General features: G+C 49.0%; 2 protein-coding genes across 4 annotated transcripts; both read left to right on the forward strand.

The window, feature by feature from the left end:
• The first annotated feature begins 103 nt into the window (after positions 1–103).
• Positions 104–24,811, forward strand: LOC149320423 (uncharacterized). 3 transcript variants are annotated; one of them, XM_089502288.1, is made up of 5 exons: positions 104–170; positions 1,958–2,069; positions 3,060–3,180; positions 11,068–11,202; positions 11,321–11,562. In XM_089502288.1, the coding sequence occupies exons 2-5, from the start codon at positions 2,052–2,054 to the stop codon at positions 11,455–11,457; spliced, it is 411 nt and encodes a 136-aa protein (XP_089358414.1). In that variant the 5' UTR covers positions 104–170; positions 1,958–2,051; the 3' UTR covers positions 11,458–11,562. The 3 variants fall into 3 exon arrangements, with proteins under 3 accessions (XP_089358414.1, XP_089358397.1, XP_089358405.1); XM_089502271.1 differs by lacking the exons at positions 11,068–11,202; positions 11,321–11,562 and adding an exon at positions 22,790–24,811; XM_089502279.1 differs by lacking the exons at positions 11,068–11,202; positions 11,321–11,562 and adding an exon at positions 22,790–24,811 and having other exon boundaries at positions 125–170; positions 1,937–2,069.
• On the forward strand, positions 6,433–7,587 carry LOC149320424 (uncharacterized). Its single transcript, XM_089502438.1, has 2 exons — positions 6,433–7,340; positions 7,511–7,587. Exons 1-2 carry the CDS (start codon positions 6,708–6,710, stop codon positions 7,532–7,534), a joined length of 657 nt encoding a protein of 218 aa, XP_089358564.1. The 5' UTR covers positions 6,433–6,707; the 3' UTR covers positions 7,535–7,587.
• Positions 24,812–27,250: the final 2,439 nt, after the last annotated feature.

Here is a 27,250-nt window from a genome sequence, read left to right on the forward strand (position 1 = left end):
CTCCAGCACAGAGCTCCACTTCCTAGAGAGGCAAGCCATGGCCATGAGCCATGAAGGGGGGAGGAAAGAGAAGAGGGAGGGAGCCCTCTGACGTCATTTCCGGCGTGTCTTTGTTGGGGGTGGGGAGAGGGGGCTCCTTCTGAATTTCCTTGGCGGGGAAGAAGAAGAAGGTAAGTGGGGAGAGAAGGAAGGATGTAGGGACCCCCAATTCGCTTTTTGTGGGGGAAGGAAGGGGTCCCTCCTTTTGGGGGGATTGGAGTCCACAAGGGCCATCCAGCCCAGCCCCATCCTGCCATGCAGGAACTCCCCATCAAAGTTCCTCCTAATGTTGAGGTGGAACCTCTTTTCCTGTAGCTTGGATCCATTGTTCCGTGTTCTAATCTCTGGAGCAGCAGAAAACAAGCTTGCTCCCTCCTCAGTATGACACCCCTTCAAGTATTTAAACAGGGCTATCATATCACCTCTTAACCTTCTCTTCTACAGGCTAAACATCCCCAGCTCCCTGAGTCGTTCCTCATAGGGCTTCATGGTTTCCCTTCACCATTTTAATCACCCTCCTCTGGACACGCTCGTTTCTGAATGTCCTTTTTGAATTGTGGTGCCCAGAACTGGACACAATATTCCAGGTGGGGCCTGACCAGAGCAGAATACAGTGGGACTATTACTTGCCTTGATCTAGACACTTTACTTCTGTTGTTGTTGTCTGTTTTCTCCTTGTCTAGACTGAATTTACGTAAATCCTCTGTGACCCTTATTTTTGTGTTTTTAATGATCAGCATTAAGCCCACCTCAGTTTCTTTAATTTTCCTTAGTAATTAATTGCTCCATGCCTTTGCTGTTTTCCGCTAGTGTTGTGGTGTTGGCCACATATCCTAAGATTGTTGATGTACCTTTCTTTTATCTTTACTGATCCTTCCAAATCTTAACCTGCTCTTGATATGATGTTTTCTGCATACAAGTTGAACAAATATGCAGCCTTGTCTGACCCCTTTTGCCAATTGGGAACCATTCGGTTTCTCCGTATTCTGTTCTAAGAGTAGCCTCTTGTCCTGAGTCCAGATTCCTCATCAGGACTATCAGGTGTGTTGGCACTCCCATGTCTTTAAGGGCATTCCATAGTGGGCTTTTTTATCTATGCAGTCGAAGGCTTTACTGTAGTCTATAAAGCACATACTTGCCTGACCCCTTTGCCTTGCCTCGATTGCACAGTTTATTGTCTTTAATTTTGGGTGGACATCCAGATGTTGAGGAACTGCATCTCCCATCATCCCTTTTGATGGCATAACAAATAAGTGAAGGTTACAGGATTCTCACCCCTGCTTTAGAACTAAATGTTATGCACATACCTGCAGGCAGTGGGTTGTAGGCTTGCTTTTTTTCCAACAAAGGAAGGAACCCAACAGAAGAAGTTTCTTTTCTGGCTTGGTGCTGTCAGATTAGCTTCCACCTACGGCAACCCTGTGAGTAAGTGACCTCCAAGAGACTCTGGCCCCATACAGACAGGCCAAAATAAAGCTGCTTCTGATCCTAAGGACTGGAGCGTGGCTTTGGTGCGGCTTCCGGACTCTTAGGACACATACATCATTTAAACAACATACCTCCAATGTGACCCGAAGCAGCTTTATTTTGGCCTGTCTGAATGGGGCCATTGTTATTAACAGGTTTGAAGAAGTCTGGCAAACTCAGTATTTTGGCTTCCTTGAGTCAGTCCACCTGTAGTACATTCTTTCTCTTTTCCTGCTGTTTTCTCTTTTACCAAGTATCATCTTCTTTTCCAGTGAGTCATATCATCTCATGATGTGTTTAAAAGATGACAGCCTCAATTTAGTTATTTTGTTTTCTAGAGAAAGGTCAGACTTGATTTACTCATAGACCAACTTTGTTGTTTTTTGGTGGTGCATGGCAGACCACATATATGTATGCACATGTGAAACAGCTTACTGTGTACCTTCTACAGGTGATCAGAGATCCAGGATAGGCCTTTTTGGTCTCCAAATAGGGAGAGAGGAGAGTCTCCACTGAATTCCTCTTCGTTGGATGAAACTACAGGAATGAAGCCCTTGGAACAGGTTAGCCTTCACTTCCTCCTCTTCCTCCACGACAGAACCATTGGGAGGGTTCTCCAATAGAGGATCCAAAATGGTTGACACCAAGGGCAGAGGGACTCTCCCCTCCCAGAGTGTTGTTCAGTTCTCCCTTCCATGAAGTGAATCCTTGGTTTGTCAATCTGGGATGTGATGGGTGGTCTGTTTCCTGCCATCTTGTCCTACCTTTCTCTCCCCCTCTCCATTCAGTCAGGAATTTTTAATTGTTTAATTAGTTGTTGTAGTTTTTATTGCCAGATACGGAAAGAGATCCTTGTGGTATTTTCTTTTGCGTCCCATCAGAAAGCTAGTTCATGAGGGAGCTGGTTTATAATCTTGTCTTCTCCCTCGTGCACTGTTCTTCAAGATGCAGGTACTTAATGAATGCTCTAGTCCAGTATTAACATTGAATTCATGGCTTTTAGGCAGGGTTGGTGCCACCACTTTGGTGGAATGAGGCAGCTGACTTAGGCAGATGGTCCTGCACCATCATAAAAGGCAGCAATTGTTAAGTATTTAATTTATTGTTCTTTTATTTTTACTCCCAGGGATAGGAGGAGACACTTGTGGTGTTCTTTGCCATAGGTGCCAAAAATAATTAGACTGACGTAGGTGCCAAAATAATTAGACTAACATGCCAAAATAGCTGGAAATATCAGGAGTAAACATCGAAAACATCACCAGGACACTTGAGAGGGCATGGCTGCCCTGGGCACATTTCCAGATTGGGAGGATCTATGTGGAAAATCTCCCATGTATCAAATAAAATCTCCCTTCGCCTGAGAAAGCTAACCAGGTTGTAACTTTCTTTTTCTTCATGCTATTCTTCACTATGCAGAAAATTAAAGAAAAAAGATGGAGAAATATTTAAAAGTATCTATTCTGAAGCAATCCCAACCCTGTTGGAAAGGCACAATTTGTTTTCCTCCACATCTGATGAGTCTCTCTCTGGATAAGCGCTATTTTCTTTTGCAGGTGACCTTTGAGGATGTGGCTGTGTATTTCACAGAGGAAGAATGGAAACTGCTGGATCAGAACCAAAGATCTTTGTACTGGGATGTCATGATGGAGAACTGTGAGAATGTGTCCACCTTGGGTAAGGAACTTAAACCCATTGCTCTTCCTACAAAGACTCAAAGTCCTTTCATACTATACTACCATAGCACTATTATTCCCACTTAATTCTCATGGCAACATCCTATGGATTGGGATTTGTAGTTTAGTTAGGCACTAGAGCTCTCTAGTTAAGGATTCTAAATATCCCTCCCTATACTGCCGATCCTAGTATTCCATAGGAAGGAAGCATGGCAGTTAATGTTTTTCCCTCCAAATGCCCCTCAACACATTTTAGAAGTATTTCCCCAAGATTATGGTCCTTCTTTCCCTTGACAGATTCCTTCTTCCTCTTGGGGAAAATGCCTAACCTGGTTTTAAAATGACTCAGAGAAGGCCCCAAAGTGGCAAAATTGCCCCCATTTCCCCTAAAGGATGATGGATAGAATCATAGTATCACAATGTTGGAAGAGTCCACACTGAGTCTAACCCCCTGCCAAGCAAGAACACCGATCAAAGCACCCCACAACAGAGGGCTATCCAGCCTCTGTTTCAAAACCTCCAAAGAAGGAGACTGTACCACATTCTGAGACAGGATATTCCACTGTTACTATAATAGTAACAGCTCTTACTATTGAGGTTCTTCCTAATGTTGAGATGGAATCTTTTTTCCTGTAGTTTGAATCCATTGCTCCCTGTCCTAGTCTCTGGAGCCTTGGAAAACAAGCTTCTTCCCTCTTCAATATGACATCCGTTAAAGTATTTAAATATAACTATCATGCCCCCTCTTAATCTTCTTTTAATTAAGCTAAACATTCCTAGCTTCCTAAGGCATTCCTCATAGGGCTTGGTCTGGATCTTGCACCATTTTGCATGACATGTTACAATTTGTCAATATCCTTCTTGAACTGAGATGCCCAGAACTGGACACAATATTCAGATGAGGCCTGACCAAAGCAGAATACAATGGTACTATCTCTTCCCTTGATCTAGACACTATATTCCTGTTGATGCAATTAAGAATTATGTTGGCTTTCTTGGCTCCAGTATCACACTGCTGACTCATGTTCAACTTGTGGTCTACTAAGGCCTGTTACAGACAGCCAAAATAAAGCTGCTTCGAGTCACTTAGGAGGTATGGTATTTCAGTGATACATGCGTCCTAAGAGTCCACAGGCCACACCAAAGCCACGCTCCAGTCCTAAGGACTGGAGTGCAGCTTTGGTGAAGCTTCCAGACTCTTAGGACTCATGCATCATTGAAATACCATACCTCCAAAGTGACTCGAAGCAGCTTTATTTTGGCTGTCTGTAACAGGCCTAAGACTCCTAGATCCCTTTCGCATGAACTGTTGTCTAGTCAGGTGTTGCCTATCTTATAACTGCATTTCATGTTTTCTGCCAAGGTGTAGGACCTTACACTTCTCCCTTTTGAAATTCATCTAGTTAGCTTTAGCCCAGCCCTCTAATCTGTAGGTCATTTTGAATTTTAATCCTGCCCTCTGGGGAATTAGCAATCCCTCCTAGTTCGGTATCTGTAAATTTAATCAACATGCTCTCTATACCTTCATTTAAGTCATTGGTAAAGATGTTGAATAGCACAGGGCCCAGTACAGGTCCCTGCAGCACTATACTAGTCACCTCTCTCCAGGATGAAGAAAAGCCATTGGTGAACAGCACCCTTTGGGTTCAGTTAGTCAGCCAATTACAAATCTACCTAACGATAGTTAGTAGCACTGTCTAGGCCACATTTTACTAGCTTCTTTGCAAGAATATCATGGAGAACTTTGTCAAAAGCCTTAATGAAATCAATATATGCTATATCCGCAGCATTCCCTTCATCTGTCAAGCCTGTAACTATCAAATAAAGTGATCAGATTAGTCTAGCATGACTTGTTTTTGATAAACCTCTGTTGACTCTTACTGATGACAGCATTGTTTTCTAAGTAATTACAAACCATCTGTTTAATGATCTGCTCTAAAATCTTTCTGGGTATTGATGTCAGGCTGACTGGGCCATAGGTATTTGGACCCTTATTTTCCCCCCTTTTGAAGATGGGGACAACATTTGTCCTCCTCCAGTTTGTGGAGATTTCGCCTATTCTCCAAGAATTTTCAAAGATTATTGCAGTGGTTCTGAAATTATAATAATAATAATAATAATAATAATAATAATAATAATAATAAATTTTATTTTTACCCCACCTTTCCAAAAAGATGATCAAGGTGGCTTACAAAGGATAAAAGCAGTTACAATACAAAATAATAATAAATAATAAATGCTTTATTTATATACCGCCCTTCTTCCAATCAGGGCGGTGTACAACATAATAATAACAGACACAATATACAAAGGCAATAAAAACACATTAAAATATACATTAAAATCACATATTATCCAGCTCATCATTGGCCATCGGGGGGGGGACTAACTAGAACTTGTATCGGGGAATGCTCGCTTAAACAGGAAGGTTTTTAAGTCCTTCCTGAACTGGCGTATCAGCCGAAGCTGATAACAAGCACTCCTGACCGTCGCATCCACCTGAGATGTTAGCTGGAGCGACGAATCAAGGAGCACTCCCAAGCTGCGCACCGAGTCCTTCAAGGGGAGCATGACCCCGTTCATGACCGGATGACAGATCTCGCCACCCAGAACCGGGGAACCTATCACCAGTACTTCCGTTTTCCCTGGATTCACACTGAGTTTGTTCTCCCTCATCCAGCCCATTACTGACGCTAGGCAGGCATCTAGAGGAGAGATGCCATCCTTAGTTACTGCATCAGTCGGAGACACAGAGAAGACTATCTGGGTGTCATCAGCGTACTGATAACACCGCGCCCCGTGTCTCCGGATGATCTCTCCCAGAGGTTTCATGTAAATGTTGAAAAGCATAGGGGACAAAATCGCTCCCTGAGGGACACCGGATATAAGGGCCCTCTTGTCGGAGCGACAGTCCCCCAGCTCCACCATCTGGAACCTGCCCGAGAGGTAGGACCGGAACCACTGCAGAGCAGTGCCCCCGATACCCAACTCCCCCAGGCGTTCCAGAAGGATTCCATGGTCGATGGTATCGAAAGCCGCTGAGATGTCCAAGAGCACTAACTTGAATTCATTTAGGCGCGTTACAGACGGTCAGGGGAAGACGTCTTGAAGGTGTCTTCACCTGAATATGGAGCCTCCAAAATGCCCCAGGGGTGTGGCTAAGGTGGAGGAGGCTTCTATACCGGGGGGGGGGTGAAGACGCCTCACCTGGGGCCGTTTCTTACTCTCAGCTTCCATACCGCCGCCTCGCAGGACTCCCTAAAGAGAGAGGGAGCCGCCGCATGGGCAGCTGCAAACACAGCTTTTTTTCTCTTTTGCCGGCTGTCGACTGTGCAGCTGCGCCAGTTAAGCACTGGCTGTTAATTTCTCTTTTGCCGGCTGCAGATTATGCGTGTGCACAGTTAAAGGGCCCAGGCCCCTTTAAACTTTTTTCCCCGCCCTACCCAAGAACAAAGGTGGACTCCTGCCAAGTGATCAGCTGGTGTTGGCATCCTTGTCCACTTGCGCAGTGCCAGTGCCACCGGCATCATGGATGCCTCCTCTCCTTTGTTCGCTGCGCTCTTACTGAAACTGCAATGCACAGCCACAGCTGTCGCCTCTGCCACCTCTGCCCCTTCCACCCCCACTGCCGCTGTAATGGAGGTCCCATCATCCACTTCAACAACAGTTGCAGACTCGGATGACAGCAGTGATGATGATGACGACGACGACGACACAGAAGAGCCAAGGGCTGCAGTGGCTGCCATAGCAGTTCAGCAGAGTGCTGCTGCTGGTGCCATGGCCATGGCCCGAGTGGGGCGGATTCGCCACTGGTGGAAGGTCCCTAGATCGGAAGAGTGGTGGGACGAGTTGGTCACACGCATGTGGTCTGACGAGCAATGGAGGTATTACTTCCGAATGCCCCATGCCTTCTTCCACAGGTTAGTGGGCATCCTGCGTCCAGAACTGGAGAAGTCAGACACAGTGATGAGGAGAGCCATCCCGGTGGAGAAGAGAGTGGCCATGGGCATCTTTACACTGACACACAAATCCAGCTATGCTGTAACCTCAGCGCTGTTTGGGGCTGGCATTGCCACCGTGGGGGAAATCGTGGTGGAGTTTGCCCTGGCCATGGAGAAGCTCCTGCTGTCATGGACCGTGTACCTGGGGAACGCACGTCAGGTAGGGACAGCCACACCACCTTCTCTCTCATCTTTGGCAGCTCTGTGCTATTCTGTGTAAAATGTCACCCCTCACTGTACATTTGCTGTTCTTGCTATGGTGCAGTTGCGCAAGTGTAAAATAGTTGTCATGTTAATTCTTCTGCTTCTCCCTCTTCCTCTCCCCCACAGATTATGGATGCCTTCGGATGGTGAGGCTTCCCGCAAGTGGTTGGCCTCATGGATGGGTGCCACTGCCTGATCATACCACCCTTGGGGCAGAGGAGCGCGTTTGTGAGCAGAAAGGGCTCCTATTCTGTCATCCTGCAAGGGACATGCGACCACACAGGAAGGTTCGTGAACGTGGAGCTCGGATGGCCTGGGTCAGCCCGTGATGCCAGGGTGGCAAAGAATTCTGTCATCTTCGAAGCCATGGAGGCTGGCATCTATGTGGAAGGGAACCCCAACATCAACATCAGAGGCCATCAGATTGGGCCCCTCATACTGGCTGACACTGCCTACCCAATTTGAAAGTGGCTCATGAAGCCCTTCAAGGTCCCTCGCACTCCCAAATAGAAGCTGTTCAACAAGAAGCTGAATCACGTGAGGGGGGCCGTGGAGAGGTCTGTCTCACTGCCCCACTCCTGGTGGCAGATGAGAATGTGGTGCCCATCCTTGCCACATGTGTCATTCTGCACAACATCTGTGAGACCAAGGGCAGGGTCCTGGATGAGGGGATGTGATGTAGGTGCCGTTTTGTGCTGCCCACCTTGGGAGCAATCACGGCGGATGAAGAGACTGCCAAGCAGGAAGAAGGGGAGGCTGTGAGGAATGCCCTGGCAGATTTCTTTCTGACAGGGAGAATCTGAAGCATGGCTCCTGCGCCATCATCTGTGATGCCATAGTACATTGTAGTGTAATAGCAGAAGCACCTGAATAAATGTATCCACAGTCTGTGTCTGCCTTATCATTCCTGCTCTGTGCTGTGGGCATTTTTAGCAATGTGCCCGAGGAACACACACACATACACACACTCACAAAAGGTCCCCTGGCGCCTGTTTTCCTGGTTCAGAAAGATACATCAGCTCCAATGCCAATTGCTTCTCTGACAATGTATCAATTCCCCTCAAATTCTAGCTTTCCTAATGGCCCATTCGATTGTAACAATTGGACACCCAGAGGGCATCTATTGGGGGAGAGATTCAAACTGCTCCTCTGAGAGTTTTGATTGGCCTGGAGCAGGGGTAGGCAACCTTTTTGAGTCGGGGGCCAGGTTGCTGTCCCTCAGACAACTGGGGGGCCGAAGCCGGAGGGTGGAGCTTCCACCCTCTGGGGGCGGAGCCTCCACCCTCCGGGGGCGGAGCCGCACATGGGGATGGAGCTTCCACCCTCTGGGGCAGAGCCACATGCCAGGGCGGAGCTTCCACTATCCGGGGGCGGAGCCACATGTCAGGGGCGGAGTTTCCACCCTCCAGGGGCAGAGCCGCATAATATTTGCAAGAAGCTACTAGGGCCGGCAATGCCATAACACAGGAAAAACGCATGCACACTGTCTCAACCCACAAAAGAGCAAGCAAGTCCATGTGGGGGGATTTTACAAAGAGAATACCAAAGGAGAACAACAACAATAATAAGAGCAATATTTGCAAGAATGGAAGCAACTAGGCAAGGCCACAAAACAGCAAAAAATGCATGCCACTGTCTCAACCCACAAAAGAGCAAGCAAGTCCATGTGGAGGGATTTTACAAAGAGAATACCAAAGGAGAACAACAACAATAATAAGAGCAATATTTGCAAGAATGGAAGCGACTAGGCAAGGCCACAAAACAGCAAAAAATGCATGCCACTGTCTCAACCCACAAAAGAGCAAGCAAGTCCATGTGGAGGGATTTTGCAAAGAGAATACCAAAGGAGAACAACAATAATAATAAGAGCAATATTTGCAAGAATGGAAGCGACTAGGCAAGGCCACAAAACAGCAAAAAATGCATGCCACTGTCTCAACCCACTTTCTTTCTCTCCCTCCCTCCCTCCCTATCACTCCCACCTTCTCACCTTTTCTCTCTCTCTCTTCTCCCTCCCTCCCTCTCCTCTCCCTCTCACCTTTTCTCTCTCCCTCCCACCCTCTCCCTCCCACCCACCCACCATTTCTCTCTCTCTCTCCTCCCCTCCCTCCCTCCCTCTCTTTCCTCTCCCTCCCACCCTTTCTCTCTCTCTCTCTCCTCCCCTCCCTCCCTCTCTCTTCTCTCCCTCCCACTCTCTCTCTCTCTCCTCCTCCCCTCCCTCCCTCTCTCTTCTCTCCCTCCCACTCTCTCTCCTCCTCCCCCTCTCTCTCTCTGCCTCCTCCTCCTTCCCCCCCGCCCCTCCATTTATAGGAGGGAGGTGGGCGGGGCCAGGAGGGAGGTGGGCGGGGCCCATTTGAAGGCCCGGTGCGGCTCCTGGAGCCCCGATTCAGGGCTCCAGAGGCCACATCGGGCCTCCCAGGGGCCCGGTGAGGCTGCTGAAGCCCCGTTTCAGGGCTTCGGCTGCCACATCGGGCCTCCCAGAGGCCCGGTGCGGCTCCTGGAGCCCCGATTCAGGGCTCCAGAGGCCGCATGGGCCTCCCAGGGGCCCGGTGAGGCTGCTGAAGCCCCGTTTCAGGGCTTCGGCTGCCGCGTTGGGCCTCCCAGAGGCCCGGTGCGGCTCCTGGAGCCCCGTTTCAGGGCTCCAGAGGCCGCATCGAGCCTCCCAATGGGCGCCGCCATTTTGCCCTTCAAAATGGCGGCGAAGTCTCGCGTGGCCTTTATGGTCGCGCAAGACTTTGCCGCCATTTTGAAAGGCAAAATGGTGGCCGGAGCGGCCGAAATCGGCGGCGATTTCGGCGGCAGGAGGGAGCGGGGGCCGGCAGAAAGGTGCCCGCGGGCCGCATTCGGCCCGCAGGCCGGAGGTTGCCGACCCCTGGCCTGGAGCCACCTTAGCCTAACGCCCCTCAGCCACAGGTACCCATATATGCCCCTGCAAAACTGTGCAAGACCCCAGGGTGGCGATCATGATGGCAGCAGCACACAGGAGGGTCCCGGTCCGCATAGCATATTGGACTGACGAAGAGGTTGGGATCCTCCTGGACTCCCTGATGCCAGAGGCGGCCGCTCGAAGAGTGATGGCCAGCACCAACAAACCTAACTGGCGCTATTTCATCCAGGCTTCCCATGCCCTCCAGGAGCGAGGGTTTCGAAGAAAGATGCACCAATGCAGAGTCAAGTTTAAAAACATGAAGGCATCTTTCTTCAAAACCCTGGAGTACCCACCGGTTAGGAAGCGGCTGCCATTTTTTGAGTGGCTGAGAGCTCTCTGGGTCAGGGGTGACAGGCCGAGATGGGAGGATCGCCGTCTTCCAGGTAAGACTGAGCTCTTCCTATACTTCCCAATGCCCTTCCCTACCCTTCCCGACCCTTCCCTTGTTCTCCCCTCCTTCCTGCATGGTGCCAATGCCATCCCTCCTCTTCCCTTCTGCAAGCGTGAAGCGGAGGGAGGGAGGGCACCATGCCAGGCTGCCCTCTCCACCATCCTCGGGGGATGAGGATGTCCCTGAGGGTGGGCCACAGCCGGGACCAGCTGCTGTGGCCCTTCCGCAGCCAGAGCAGGCTCCTCTGGCAGCAGGCAGGTCCCCAGGGTGAGGGGTGGGGGTTGCATGACTGCAGCCCCCACGACACTTGTGTCCTTCGCCATGCCAGCATGGTAACTTGGCTCTTTTCTTCCCCTTTTGCAGGCCCTCCTGCTGCCGCCACCGCCACTGCCACCACGGAAGAAGAAGAGCCTGGCCTGAGCCACCGTCTGCCTGGGGCGACAGACATGGCCCTGGATGCCAGGGCCATGAACCAGCTCCTGCAAGCCTGGCAGCAAGGTAAGAGTGGGGGTGAAACCAGAGGAGGGAGTGGGGGCACCCAGAAACCCTGCCTGTGGGAGTGGGTGATGGGGTCTACAGGCCGCTCCTAACCATCCTGTTTGTCTTTCCCCTGCAGAACAGCAGATGGAGCAGAGGTTGTCTGCAGCTGAGGAGGCGGTGCAGAAGATGGAGGAGAGACTGGAGGCCATAGAGCAAATGATGCAGGAGATCCTCCGCCGACTGCCCGCCCCACCCCCCCTTCCCCCTCCCTGAAGCAGTTTCCCTTCCCTGCCCCCCTGCCATTCCCCTTCACCACCCCTTCCCTGTTTTTTAAAATTGTAAATAGTAAAAAAGTTTTCAAGTTTTTAAGATTGTTAATAAAAGATTTTTTTTTTTAAAAAAAACCTGTGTTTTATTGTGCGCAAGTGTGGCAGTGTGCATGTGTGTGAGAGAATGACATCTTATGTGCACCTGCAACTGTGTAGAGTCAAGATAGGCAGGAGTGCTGTTGTGTAACAATGTCCAAACTCTGGCGCTCCAGGTGTTTGGACTTCAACTCCCAGAATCCCAGACTACAGGGCAAGGTGGCTGAGGCTTCTGGGAGCTGAAGTCCAAACACCTGGAGGGCCAGAGTTTGGACATTGCTGGTTTAGGGGACCAGTGAGGAAGGCATGGTGGGAGGAGGGAAGAGAAAGGGTTAGAATAGTTTGGGTTGGGAGGGACAGCATACCCTTGGGAGGCAAAATGGTGTCTTTATGGGACACCATGGGACACAGTGCCTTCTCAGAGCTTCCTGTCCCTTAATCCCTTGCCCCCTTTAGTTGTCCTTTGCCTTTGGGGGCGAGGAGTGGGTTGCGGGACTGCCACCTTGTCACCGAAGAGGCTGGAGGATGCCCCTGCAAGAGGCTGCTGAGACATCTCCACCTACATTTCAACACCCTGCTCCTCAGCTGGTGGGATGGAACTTGCTGGTGTCTCCTGCTGCACAGCCCTGGGGACAGTCCTGCCTATTGCATTCTGCTCCCCACCTGCCCTTGTGCCACCCATGCCACCCTGGCCTGCCCTGAGGATCTCCACCATCTGCCCCATCAGACCAGTCTGTGCTTCAAGAGTGGCGTTGAGTCGCCTCTGCTCCTGGACTGTGATCTCGTACTGTTGGGATGACCTCTCCAGTGCTCTCTCTTGGTTCAGAATTGACCTGTTGAAACTCTAGGGACCTCTCTTGGTGTTCCAGTGCCCTTTCCTGGATCACCTTACGGGTCTCTGTGGCCCTCTCCCTTTACTCATAGGCTCGCTCCCCCTGCTCCAGGAGTGCTGTCATGTGCTGCGCGGACAAATCCTTGAGCTCATCAACAGCCTCAACAGTTCTTGCATCTGCTGACCGACACACCCTCTTCTTCTTTGTGGCAAGGCGTTCAGCTGGTGTCATTGCAGCTATGGGATTAGCTGGAACTCCTCCTCCTTCTTCTGTTCGTCCTCCTTCTATTGGACATACAACCAGAGAGTCATAGAACCCTACAGTTAACAGGAGACCCTGAGGGCCATCCAGTCCAACCCCATTCTGCCATGCAGGAACTCTCACTCAAAGCCTCCCCAATGTGGCAAAGGGTAAAGTTTCAAACTGAGGGCATAGGGAAACTGGAGAGTTACAGTCAAGGGAGGGTGGGCTAGTAAAGCGTGATACATGCAGCTGATGGCCATGCAAGGGACACCCACAAACCTACTCCACATGATCCCTGCCTCAGCAGCCCTGCAAATATGGCAGCATGCCAAGCATTGAAAGAAACAATGCCACAATTGCGCAATTGAGCCATGCAATTTGCCCTATTTAGCCGCACCTGCGCCACTATACATTTGTTGTCAAATAAACAGAGCGTTTACCTTGCATAGTCTCTTCAACCTCACTGTCATCGCTGGCGGGTGTACTGGCCCGGGGGACAGGTGAGTGATCACGGTAGCTGCTAGTTGTGGAAGAGGACCCTTCACGAGATGATGGCCTGCTTGTGGAAGATGTAGAGCTCCTGGCCCCAGCAGAGACTCGTCGTAACAGGGCACAGGGATTCAGCGGTTGCTGGCTGCTTGAGGAATCACTCGAGTTAGGGTGTTCCTCCTGCTGCTCATCTGCATGACAAGGGACAAGGGTCATCTCTGCCCTATGCCCACCCCGGTGCCATATCTTCCCCTTCTCCCATTTTCCCTCTCCCTTTCCCCCAGGGGCCCTGGCACATCTTACCTTGAGGGGGCATCAAAAGGTCCTGGGCACAATCAAGCTCCGGGGTCTCCTCCTCCTCTGCCACAGGTTCCGCTCTGGCTGGCTGGCCCACTGGGACCCTCACAAGCTGCCCACTCGTGGATAGCCTGCTGGGCCTGATGCTGCCATCCTTTCGGATGAAAGCATGCGGCTCCTTGTAAAAGGGCAGGGGGGTGGCACTCTTACTACCTTTCGCCATGTTATCTCTGTATTGTTTGTATTGTGATTTCAAGGTCTTGCATTTCTGGCGGCATTCTTCCCAACTTCTGTTGTGGCCCTTGCCCTTCATGGCCCCTTCCACTTCCTTATATGTGTCTGCATTCAGGTAGGACTGGTCAATTTCTCCAGAATATATGGCTGTGACCATATAGCTATGAGGTCAGCCTTCTCCCCATGAGACCATGACATCCCCTTCCCTTTTTTCTGGGCGCTTGTGGATGGCTGTGCCATTCTGCCTGGTGCCAAAGGGGAGCCGCCACACAGCTGTGCCAGGAACAGGTGAACTGTGCCCGTTCCCCAGGTGAAAATGGCGCTGGAATGTGTGTAGGGGTTCACTTTAAAATCGAAATTTTCCCTTATCACTTTCTCCAAGCAAAACATCCGCTGGCAAAACTTACAACTTCCCACGATTCCAGCAGCGCATGCATACATGTTGCTCTAGGGTTAGGGTTACGACGCTCAAAATACGGTGCAGCTGCGCCGCAGCATCCACATCTGCATGGCATCTGATGCTCTAATTAGAGCCTCACTGAAAACTGCACATGTGCCACAGCTGACTCAGAGCCTATAGATGGGTGCCTTAAATTTGCGGCGTGACATTTGTGGCGTACCAGTGCAGCTGCTTATACACTGAGCTGCGCAGTTATGCCACAAATGGAAAAGAAGCAGGGAAAAGCGTCTCCTTTTTAATGCCGCTTCTTCCTGCTTGGGACGCGTAGGCGGCACGTTCATGGCGGCATTCAGGTGAGGGCCATCTAAAGGCTACACCTGCATGACATCATGAACACACCCCCTTTTGCCCGTCTGTAACGGGCCAATGAGTAGTGAAATTTTCCGGTATTACTTTTCTACCTATTCTGTGCTGCATTTACCCCCACTACACCACCTGATCCTTGCTCCTCAAGTTGTGAACTATATTCCTTTTCAGAGAAAACTGAGGCAAAGAAGGTGTTGTGTAGTTCTGCTTTTTCTCTGTCCCCAGTTAGTACTTGGCCATCTTCTCCACAGAAAGAACATTTCTTTGTTCTTTCTTTTGCTGCGGATATAACTTAAAAGCCCTTTTTATTATTTGTAATCTGTTGGCAAGCCTAAATTTTGTTCACCTCTCTTATTCTCTCCCTTCTTGGGCCATGTTCTTCAACAGAGAGGATAGACAAAATTACATGTGCACCAACGTCTTTCAGTATCCTACCCATATCTTCATAATCCTTCTGAAGTTCTGAAAGCTGTGCCTCACAGTGTCATTGGTTTCCACAAAAGAAAGGGGTAACAGTGGGCTTGACCAGTCTTGTCACCCTCTCTGTTACATCACAGATTTTGTTGCTAGGGATTTTGTCTCTCCTCCTTCTAAGTCTAAACCTGCTCATCATACAATATTTTCTGTGTACAAGTTAAACAATGATGTTGATGATATGCAGTCTTGTGTAATCCCTTTGCCAATTGTGAACTATTCTGTTTCTGCATATTCTCTTATGATTGTAGCCTCATATCCTAAGTACAGATTTCTCATCTAGAGTATAAAATATAGTTGCATTCCCATTCTTTAAGAGCCACCATAGCTTTTCATAATCTATGCTGTCAAATGCTTTGCTATAGTCTGTAAAGCACACTTTGATATTTTCCTGAAATTCCCTCCTCTATTAGCCATCGTATGTCATCACATGTTTGCAATGTGGTCTCTAGTGCTTCTGCCTTTCATAGAATCATAGAGTTGGAAGAGACCGCAAGGGCCATCCAGTCCAACCCCTGCCATGCAGGAAATCCAAATCAAAGCATCCCTGATAGATGGTCATCCAGCCTCCATTTGAAGACCTCCAAGGAGGGAGACTCCACTACACTCCGGGGGAGTGTGTTCCACTGTCGAACAGCCCTTACTGTCAGGAAGTTCCTCCTAATGTTGAGGTGGAATCTCTTTTCCTGGAGCTTGCATCCATTGTTCTGGGTCCTAGTCTCTGGAGCAGCAGAAAACAATCTTGTTCCCTCCTCAGTATGATATCCCTTCAAATATTTAAACAGGGCTATCATATCACATCTTAACCTTCTCTTCTCCAGGCTAAACATCCCCAGCTACTTAAGTCGTTCCTCATAGGACATGGTTTCTAGACTTTTCACCATTTTACTTGCCCTCCTTTGGACACGTTCCAGTTTTTCAACATCTTTTTTGAATTGTGACACCCAGAACTGGACACAATATTCCAGGTGGGGCCTGACCAGAGCAGAGTATAGTGCACTGTTACTTCCCTTGATCAAGCTACTATACTTCTATTGATGCAGCCTAAAATCGCATTGGCCTTGTTGGCTGCCGCATCGCACTGTTGACTCATGTTCAATGTCTGGTCTACTTGGACTCCTAGATCCCTTTCACATGTTGTCTCCTTAAGCCATGTGTCGCCCATCATATATCTGTGCATTTCATTTTTCCGCCCTAAGTGCAGGACCTTACATTTCTCTCTGTAGAGGTTCGTTTTGTTAGCTGTGGCCCAGGTTTCTAGTCTATTCAGGTCATTTTGAATTTTGATCCTGTCCTCTGGAGTATTAGCTATTGCATCTCTGAGATTTCTCCACTTTGTTTTCCTTATTGGTTGACCTATATAAGTTAACACTAGAGTTGATTCTGTCTGTGTGGATTGTAGCAATTCAATTGAAATATCTATTCCTGGTGAAACCACAAAAAAGGAGACACATAAGATAGGACCATGGCATTAATTTCCCATGCAAGTTAAATTCTGTTCAAAATTCTGCAACATTGACCCCAATCATATGAGGAGAGAGAAATCTCAGAGATGCAAGTGGGGATCAGGAAAGGCAGAGACACTTACTCTGCCTTTCCTATTTATATATTTATTATCCTGCTTTTTCCTCAAATGGGACTCAGAAGTGACTTACATTAAAACTTCTTCCTGCTTCAGCTTCTGTCACTGTGGCCAGGAGTACCTCTGAGAAGGTCCAGAACAGGAACAGAAATCAATGACAGATGTTGATCCCCAGTTCCAGTGGTATCATTCAAAATAATTACCAGCTGGTTCTTCCCTCCATCCCCAAATGTGTGCATGTTTGTGTATTCACAAAGCCTGGTGAGGATGAGCATATGCATGCACACAAGCAAAACTACTGAGTGGGACAAGGTGAGATGTGTGTTCCTCTCCACCCCAAAAACAACAGCTCAGCTTGTCTGTTATCCTCTGCAGCTCCCCTCCTTCCCTCAATTCGCTACCACTCCATTCAGCTACATACCCACCCCATACCATTGTTTGAACACACTTATTCAGTTGCAGGCTGCTCCTGCAGTTGAACTGACTCATGCCTATAATAATAATAATAATAATAATAATAATAATAGGATTTATTTATATGCCGCCCAATCACAGGGAATCCAGGCGGCTTACAACAGAGGTGGCTTACAATAGACGATTCCCTGCCCTCAGGCTTACAATCTAAAAGACACGACACAAAAGGAGAAGGGAATGGTGAGGAGGGGAGGGGATCAGGTCCAGCATTCTTCTCTCCCTCTGAGGCCTGGACCAAGGCAGATGGACTGGAGGGAGGGCTCTTTTTCTTAATCAAGGCCAGGCAGGCCCAATGGCGTTGGGCCTGTCCTTTAACTCCTTCCCAGTCCAGAAGATGACAGTTGGATGGCGGGAGGGGAGGGCTCTTTCTCTTCAGGCCCGATGGCGTTGGGCCTGTCCTTTTGCTCTAGTTTTGCTTTGCTTTTTCTCCCCACCCCTCACCCCTTGCTTCCACATGCCTGGTTGCTCCAGACTTCTTTCGTTCTTCTCCAGCTTTCCCACTTGCCCTCATGTCCATGTGCATGACTTCAGCATCTCAAATTCAGTTATGCATTGTGAGCTCCTTTCCCCCCGCTGTCTTGTTTTACAGTCCGTCCTCGCCTTACGTGGGGGATCTGTTCCGGATCCCTCCGCGTAAGGCGAATTCCGCCTATGCTCGAGCCCCATTGGAAACAATGGGGCTCGTGCGCGGCGGCGTGGCGGCGCATGCGTGCACGGGGTGCAACGGGCGCGTGCGCCCATTCAATTGAATGGGACGCGCTGCCCCTTCCGCCCCGTGGCTTGAGCACGTACGCTCAAGTCCGCGCATGGCGCGCCTGCGTATGGCGCGGGCGCACTGTACTCTCTGTCTCTGACTCACACACACTCACACACACATACATACAGAGAGTGTCTTGCATATTGAGAGGCAGCTGTGCACCACACAAATTTTAATGACTGGTTTGGATCAACTGGCTCAGTTCCTTGTTTTCTGACCTAAGGGGTTCTATTTAGCAAGTGTAACTATGGCCCGGTACAGATGGTCAGGGGAAGGTGTCAGGAAGCTGCCTTTTAGGGAATGCTCAGCCTCCAGACCGCCGGTCCTGGGACGTAGTGAAGTTGCATGGGGCAACCACACTGGGGAGAGTGAATGCTGCTCACGTGAAGCTGTATCTCAACTCCAGCAACCATACCGCTGCCTTGCAAGACACCCTATAGAGAGAGGGAGCCACTGCACAGGTGGCAGCGAACGTAACTTTGAGCCGCAGAGGTCCTTTAATTTTTTTTCTCCTGCCTGCTGCAGACTGTGCATGTGCACAGTAAGCGGCTACTTTAAGTTTTTTTTCTCCTGTGCACAAGAACAAGGAGGATTCCCTGCCAAGAGACCAGCTGGTGTTGGCATCCCTGTCCGCCTGCGCAGTGCAAGTGCAATTGACATCATGGATGCCTCCTCTCCCCTGTGGCCTGTGCTACTAGTCACCCTGCAATGCATAGCCAGAGCTGCTGCTGCTGCTGCTTCAAGAATGGTCCCAACAACAGCTGCAGACATGGATGACAATAGTGATGACACAGGGGAGACAACTGCTACAGTGGGTGCCTTAGTGGTTGAGCAGTGTACTGCCAGTGGTGCCATCGCTATGTGCGAGAAGAGGTGGACATGCCACTATTGGAAGCTTCCTAGAAGCGCTTACTGGCGGGACAGGTTTGTCACACGCATGTGGTCTGATGAGTGATGGAGGCTATTCTTCCAAATGCCCCATGCCATCTTCCACAGGATAGTGGACATACTGCGTTGAGAACTGGAGAGGTTGGACACAGTGATGAGGAAGAAAGTGGCTATGGCCATCTGGACACTCGCACACAAAGCCAGCTACAAGATGACCTCAGAGCAGCATGGGGAAAGTCTTGGTGGAGTTCGCCCTGGCCATGGAGAAGCTCCTGCTGTCACAGACCGTGAACCTGGGGGATGCATGTCAGGTAAGGAAAACCACACAACGGTCCAAAACACAGTACAGAAATAATCCCGTTTGAGACTGCTTTAGCTGCCCTGGCGCAGTGCTAAGGAATTCTGGGAATTGTAATTTTGTGAGACATTCAGCCTTCATTCTGTCAGATAGCTCAGGTGCCACAATAAACTACAATGCCTAGAATTCCGTAGCACTGAGCCAGACAGTTAAACAGGTCTCAAACTGAAGTAGTTCTGCAGTGTGTTTTGGGCCAACCTTCTCTTTTATCTTCCGCAGCACTGTGCAGCTATGCATAAAATATCATTTTTTACTGTACATTCTCTGTTTTTTACAGTGGGAAACGACCTGGAGTGGTCTGCGGTGTAGCTGCACAGTTACAACACAGTTGTCATTAATTCCCCCGCTTCTCCCTCTTCTTTTCACCCACAGATCATGGATGCATTCAGTCAGCTTGGCTTTCTGCAAGTAGTGGGCACTGTGGACAGGTACCACTGTCTGATCATGTCACCTTTGGGGCAGAGGAAAAACTTTGTGAACCAAAAGGGCTCCTATTCTGTCGTCTTGCAAGGGACATGCGACCACACAGGATGCTTTGTAGATGTGGAGCTTGGATGAGCAAGGTCCACTCATGATGCCAGGGTGCCTGGCATCTTTGTGGAAGGGAACCCCACTATCACCATCAGAGGGCATCAGATTGTCCCCCTCCTGCTCACTGACACTGCCTATCTGGTTTGGAAGTGGCTCATGAAGCCCTACAGACCCCCACTGCTCCCAGACAGAAGCTGTTCAACAAGAGGTTGAATTACTTGAGGGGTGTGGTGGGAAGATTTTTTTGGGAGACTGAAAATGAGATGGAGGTGCCTCACTGCCCACTCCTTGTGGCAGAAGAGAATGGTGCCCATCATCGCCTCATGTGTCATCCTACACAACATCTGTGAGACCAAGGGCAGGTCCTTGGTGTGGGGCTGCAGTACAGGCGCCATTTTGTGCTGCCCACCCTGGGAACACCCACGCGGGGTGATGACAGTGACAAGAAGAAAGAAGGGGAGACTGTGAGGGAAGCCCTGGTAGATTTCTTTCTCACAAGGAGAATCTGAAGCATGGCCCCTCCTCCATTTGTGATGCCAGAGTAGAAGTGTAGTATGACAGCACAAGCACCTGAATAAATGTATCCCATTATCCATTACCCACAGTCTGTGTATGTCTATCATTCATGTTCTGTTCTGTGGGCAGTCTTAGAAATGTGCCTGAGGGACAGACACACACATTAACAAAAGGGCATGGAGGGGTTACCCAGCTCCAGTTTTCCTGGTACATAATGATACAACAGCTCCAACTGCCTAGCTGACAATGTATCAATTCCCCTCAAATTCAGGCTTCCCTAATGGCCCTTCGATTGTAACAATTGGCAGCCCAGAGGGCATCTATAGGGGAACAGATTCAAAAAGTTTCTCTGAGGGTCTCCACTGGCTTGGGGCCACCTCAGCCCAACTGCCCTCAGCCACAAGTGCCCATAAATGCCCCTGCAGAACTGTTCAGGTCCCCTGGATGGTGATCATGGCAGGAGAATGCAGGAGGGTCGCAATCTGGATCACCTACTGGACAGACTGGGAGGTTGAGATCCTCCTGCAGTCCCTCATGCCAGTGGCTGCCATTTGAAGGGTGATGATCAGCACAAACCGGCCTAATTGGGGTTTCTTCCCTCAGGCCTCCTGTGCCCTTCGTGACCAGGGGTTTCAAAGAACTTACCATCAGGGCCAAATTAAATTCAAGGCACTGAAGGCAGGGTTCTTTGAAGCCCTGGAGGATTACGGGAAGCACCCCCCAGTCTGGAAGTGCCCGCCCTTTTTCGAGCAGCTGCGCAACCTCTGGATCTGAGGGGACCGGATGAGGTGGGAGGATCGCTATCCTCCAGGTAGGTCACAGCCCTTGCCATGCTCTCCAATACCCATTCCTACCCTCCTGTGACCCTTCCCTAGTCCTCCCCTCCCTCCTCCGTTGGTCCTAATGGTGTCCCAGCATAGCAAAGGCGAAGGGAGAGAGGGTACCTTGCCAGGTTGCCATCTCTATCCTCAGGGGATGACAGTGGTTCTGTCCCCGAGGATGAGCCACAGCCAGAGCCAGCCACTGTGGCCACTCTGCAGCCAGAGCAGGCTCCTGTGGTAGCATGTAGGTCCCCAAGGGGAGGGGTGGTGGTTGCACGAGTGCAGCCTCCACGATATTCCTGTCCCTCCTCCCCCATGCCAGTTTGGTAACTTGGGTCTTCTTCCCGTTTTTACAGGACCTCCTGCTGCTGCGAAGGAGAAGGAGCCTGGCCCTGGCCGCTGCCTGCACCGCGAGCAGGGGGAGATAGCCCTTAATGCCAGGGCCCTTGATCGCGTCCTGCAACAGCAGCAGAGAGATAAGAATGGCGGAGAAACCAGGGGAGGGAGTGGGGGGGCACCCAGAAACCCTGCCTGTGGGAATGGGTGATCGGGTGCACAGCCCTCTCCTAATCATCCTCTTTGTCTTTCCCCTGCAGATTGCTGGCTCGAGCAGCGTGTGTCTGCACTGGAGGATGGCCTACAGAAGATGCTGGAGGATGTGCAGATGCTTCAGCAAAGCCTCCAGGCCATCCTCCAGCGAATGCCTAACCCATCCTCCCTTCCCTCTCCCTAAACCAGCTCCCCTCCCCTCTTCTCCCCTGTTTTATAATGTTTGTTATTGTTATTATTGTAAATAAAATACTATTTTTTAATTGTCTCATTCTTCAGCACAGCTGCGTTAGTAGACTGTAGGTCACTGTATGAATGAACTGTTTATTTCATGAATGAGCTGTGACATTTTTTGTGCAGTTGTGCAGTTTCAACATAGGCAGGATCACCGTAGAGCAGTAATGTCCAAACTTTAGCCCTCCAGGTGTTTTGGACTTCAGCTCCCAGAATCCCAGACTATTTGGCCAAAGTGGCTGAAGCTTCTGGGAGCTGAAGTACAAAACACCTGGAGTTTGGACATTGCTGCCATAGGGGAACAGTGAGGTGGACATGGTGGGAGGAGGTAAGGGATGGGCTGGGAAGGAAAGGACTGGGAAGGAAGGGATATCCTTGGGAGGGAAGAGTGTGTTGTTAGGGAACATAATGGAGCTCAGTGCCTTCTCAGTGGTCCTCGCACCTACATCCCTTCTCCCCTCTACTTTGCCTCTGCCTTTGGGGATGGTGAGTGGGCTGTGGGACTGCCACCTTTCTGCTGAAGAGCCTGGAGGATTCCTCTATGGGCTGTTCAGATATCTCTGCCTCCATAGCAACGCCCTGCTCCAGAGCTGGAGGGCTGACTCTTCTTCCTGACCCTTGCTGCCTAGACCCTTGCTCCATGACCAGGGGGACAGCCCTGCTTCTTGCACCCTGCTCCACACCGCTCCCTCTGCTACCCATGCCACCCTGGGCTGCCCTGAAGATTTCCACCATCTGCCCCAGCAGACCAGTCTGCACTTTCAGAGTGGTATTCAGTTGCCTCTGCTCCTGGACTGCCTGGACAAACACACCCCTTTTTTTGCCCATCTGTACTGGGCCCATATAAATCTATACATCTATGAATTCAAAGATATAGCTGTGTTAGTCTGTAGAATCAGTATGTAGAGAGATCTTGTCTTTGAGACTAACTGAAATGAAGAAATTGGCAGCATGAGCATGAAGTCTATGAAAGCTCATGCTGCCATCTACTTTATTTCAGTTAGTCCCAAAAGTGCTCCCTCTACATCCTAAGATCTATGAAGGAAGGAAAACTACCTTCATAATCATAGTATCTCCCTTGTGAGATAAATAGCTCCTCTTTCTTTAATGTTTCTATTCCTTCTTGAGCTTGCTTAACTTAGTTCCTTCCTCACTGAAGATTAAATTCACTCTTCTCCTTGTCCTCCTTTATAGAAGACCTTCTGATTCATCAGAGAGTCCACAGAAGAGAGAAACCCTACAAGTGCCAGCAGTGTGGGAAATATTTTGCTCACAAGTCAAAGCTTGTGGCACATCAGAGAATCCACACAGGAGAGAAACCATTCAAATGCCATCAGTGCGGAAAATGTTTTGCTCACAAGTCACACCTGGAGAGTCACCTGAGAGTCCACACAGGAGAGAAACCATATAGATGCCAGCAGTGTGAAAAATGTTTTGCTCACAAGTCACACCTTCTGATTCATGAGAGAAGACATACAGGAGAGAAACCATATAGGTGCCAGCAGTGCGGGAAATGTTTTGCCCAGAAGTCACATCTCAAGAGTCATTTGAGAGTCCACACAGGAGAGAAGCCATACAAATGCCAGAACTGTGGGAAATGTTTTGCTCAAAAGTCAGTCCTTTCAAGACATCAGAGAGTCCACACAGGAGAGAAACCGTTCAAATGCCAGCAGTGTGGAAAATGTTTTGCTGAGAAGTCATCCCTTCTCACTCATCAGAGAGTCCACACAGGAGAAAAACCATACAAATGCCAGCTGTGTGGGAAATGTTTTGCTTACAAGTCAGTCCTTGGGGATCATCAAAGAGTCCACACAGGAGAGAGACCACACAAATGCCGGCAGCGTGGAAAAGTTCAGGATTCAACACTTTTGAGGCATCGGAATGCCCACACTGGAGAGAAAATCAAAGTGTGAAATACTTTTTGTTTGGAGAGACGGTGTATTTAGATTCTGTCTTGTAAAACTATTAGAACCTCCTTTGATGCTATCTTTGCTTCAAAGTATGTGATTTTAATGTGTCTTACACATATATTGGGCAAACAGGACGGTCTCTCCACCAGAGTATAAATGGACATAAATCAGACTTTAGGAATGGAAACACACAAAATCCTATTTCAGAACATTTCAGTCTTTCTGGCATTCCATCTTGGACCTCAGAACGGGTCTGTGAACGAAGAAACTACAAAGGACAATTGGAAAGAGAAATAGCAGAATTGGAACGTATCTACAATTTGCAGTCCATCAGCAGTGGGTTGACCAGAGACAATGGCACAGTCACACATTATAACACTAGCTAATCCCTCAGTCTCATGAAGCCTCCCCTGGCTAGCTCATCACGTCTCCTTTCTGGTTTCCACGTTATATTCCAGTAGTCATTCATATGGTTATGTATTCACCTTGGCTTTAGATAACATATTTACTCTTGCCAAGGGCCATTGTTATAACTGAACTTGTCACCTCATTTCCACACCTACAACATTTTGGATTCCTATTGACATTTTCACACAAAGCCTTCTTAAATAGGTCTGTTCCTGGACTTTCCACTCCATCCCATGCGTCTGAGGAGGTAGACTAAGGGCTAAAACAGACCTGCAGTAAGTGCCAGCTTGAGGGCAATGTGGGTGTGTGGCTTTTAGATGATGCATGCCTTGACAATGCCCCCAAGCCAGTGTCATGCTGCCATTTGCTCAAATGGTGGGCAGCATTGTGGTGTTTCAGCAGCATGGCATTCAGATGCCGCAGGAGCGTAGAAGAGCCACTGCAGCAGAAAGGGTGACTTTTTTCCACCCCAAAAAGGAGTATCATTTTGCCACTTCTTTTTAGGCCAGAAAAATGCCGGATTGGGGCCACGGCGTGCAGTTGCCGCAGCCCCGATCTGGCACTCAAGTTAAGGCTAGGAAAGCTCATGCTACCAACTTCTCTTTTTCAGTTCGTCTCAAAGGTGCTACAAGATCCATTTGTTTACACATATGTTGATTCAATAAATTTTTGAATTATTTGAACATTCTGTTTGCATGATAGCCCATTCAGCTCTCTGAAACATGGCATCAATTACAGAGAATCAGTATTTTATGAATGAAGTGCTCCCTAACTGCTGATGGTTGTGACCATGAAGGTAGATTGTATGTTCATATAACTCTGCGGGGAGGGCAGTCTGCATGGGGCTGGCCCCATATGAACACATGATGTCCACTGATTCCCAAGTTAAATGCTGACACCATCCTGTCCTAAACATGTGGTAGAAAGGATTATGTCCCCCACCCCCAGGTTTTTCTGCCTGTGGTGTGCTTTCCTCTCCTTTGCACTTGTGATCAGTGCCCCAGTTTAGGCTCACATTTGATCTTGTCTTGGGTCTCCAGGTAATCACCTGGTCAAGTCTTATTGATTTTGTTATATTTCGGCAGGACGTGAAATGTCAGGAACAAACTCTTCTAGAACATGGTCACATAGCCTGAAAAACCACAAAAAACTATGGATGCCAGCCATGAAAGCCTTCGACTTTATGACCTTGTGGAATTTTTGTGGCTTCATCGCTGTTTGAAAAGTGGGTTTTCCAGAGATTCCCTCCCTCTCCCTCCCCTGGGAATACAGACATTTTCCCTAGAAGAAGTAGCAGGAAGTTTTTCCTGTGCAATTTTGCTGGGTTTTGCCTCCCTCCCACCCAGTTTTGTGTCCCTGGAGAGTGTGGCCCACACTTTGCAGACAGTGGAGATGTCCAGCCTTGAGGTTACCAGTACATCGCAGACGCAACGCCTTGAGATTACCAGTGTGTGCACTACCATCTTTGCAGAGAGCATTACAGGCTTCCTTCACTACTCTCCACATCCAGGTTCCATGTTTACCTTCACCTCCATCTGTCCTGCCTCCTCCATGGATTGCCCCATCTTCCCCCTTCCAAGAGAGCTCAAAGAGCCCGCTTTCTCCTTCCTAGAAGCTTCTGCTTCTGCTCTCCCAAAACCTTTAGCGTGCTCTGCCTCCCTAAGAAGCTGAACTCATCCCTTTTCATCTTTTGCGGACCCTTTTAACCCTTGCCAGTTTGTTTACTTCAGTTTTGCACCAAAATAAAACTATTTTGTACCTTGACAGGCTTCTTTTGTGTACATCAAGTCACAAGAACAGCAAAGAATGCATTCCAATTCCAGGATGTAACACAGTGAAATAAAGAAAATGAAGGTTAAGAGGTGATATGATAGCCTTGTTTAAATATTTGAAGGGCTGTCATATTGAAGACGGAGCAAGCTTGTTTTCTGCTGCTCCAGAGAACAGGACCCGGAACAATGTATGCAGGCTACAGGAAAAGAGATTCCACCTCAACGTTAGGCAGAACTCCTGACAGTAAGAGCTGTCCGACAGTGGAACACACTCCTTCCTCGGAGAGTGGTGGAGTCTCCCTCCTTGGAGGTCTTTAAACAGAGGCTGGGTGGCCATCTGTCAGGGATACTTTGATTGAGAGTCCCTGCAGGGGGTTGAACTGGATGGCCCTTAGGTTCTATTACAACTCTATGATTCTATGAAAGGAGTGGGTAGGGTAAACACTTTTCCAAGCCTCCCCCCCCATGAATGTTCATCTTCCAAACATCCAGGGGTAGCCATATTGGGGACACACACACACACAGACACAGACACATATTGACCAAACAGTGGTACCTTTATTGGCCAACCAAAATGCACAATATGCATGTCGCAAGCTTTCGATGTTGAAAGGTGTTAAAAATCATCTAGGAAGGGAGGGGATTCAACATGTTAGCCATAGGCCTGCATTGAGCTGTTTTTGTTCTTCTCAGTTCAGATGGTATGGATAGGGTACCTCTTGCAGGCTGGCACCCCTTCCTTCTGGCCCTTTGAGGTCAATCGGGGCGGCTAACAGTAATAAAATACAATACATAATACATCAAAATCTACTTCCCTCCCCCCTTAAAAAGTTATTAAATCAATTATAATTAAAACCAACAAATTAAAACAACATCAACACATACACATTATTACAGAACAAAACAAAACAAAACAGTAAACTGCAGTAGCATTCTACTTAAATTTCCAGGGAGGACCTTGGGGACTCTCATGAGAAGAGGGTTCCTGAGGCTGGGATTATCTATCCAGGAAAGGCCTGCTGGAAGAGATCCATCTTGACAGCCTTTTTAAAGCTGTCTAAAGATGTCAATTGACAAATCTCGTCCGGCAGGTCGTTCCATAATCTGGGGGCGACAACAGAAAAAGCCCTCTGGGAGGTAGCCGAAAGGCTAGATCTTTGAGGCTGCAGCAAATTCCTCTCCGAGGACCAGAGTGTGCGGGGAGGATTATATGGGAGGAGGCAGTCCCTGAGATAGTTTGGACCCAAGCCATTTAGGGCTTTAAAGGTGATGACCAACACCTTGTACTGGGCCCGGAAACTAATAGGCAGCCAGTGGAGGGACTTTAATACTGGAGTAACATGGTCCCTCCTCGATGTTCCTGACACCACTCTGGCCGCCATGTTCTGCACTAATTGCAGTTGCCGAATCAAGCACGATGGTAGCCCAATGGATGCAAGCTCCAGGAAAAGAGATTCCACCTCAACATTAGGAGGAACACCCTGATAGTAAGGGCTGTTCGACAGTGGAACACATTTTCTTAGAGAGTGGTGGAGTCTCCTTCCTTGGAGGTCTTTAAACAGAGG

Source organism: Sceloporus occidentalis, unplaced genomic scaffold (genome assembly GCF_023333645.1).
Source record: "Sceloporus occidentalis isolate IW3139 unplaced genomic scaffold, rSceOcc1.0.p SCAF_1, whole genome shotgun sequence".
In the NCBI taxonomy this organism is placed as follows: domain Eukaryota; kingdom Metazoa; phylum Chordata; class Lepidosauria; order Squamata; family Phrynosomatidae; genus Sceloporus; species Sceloporus occidentalis.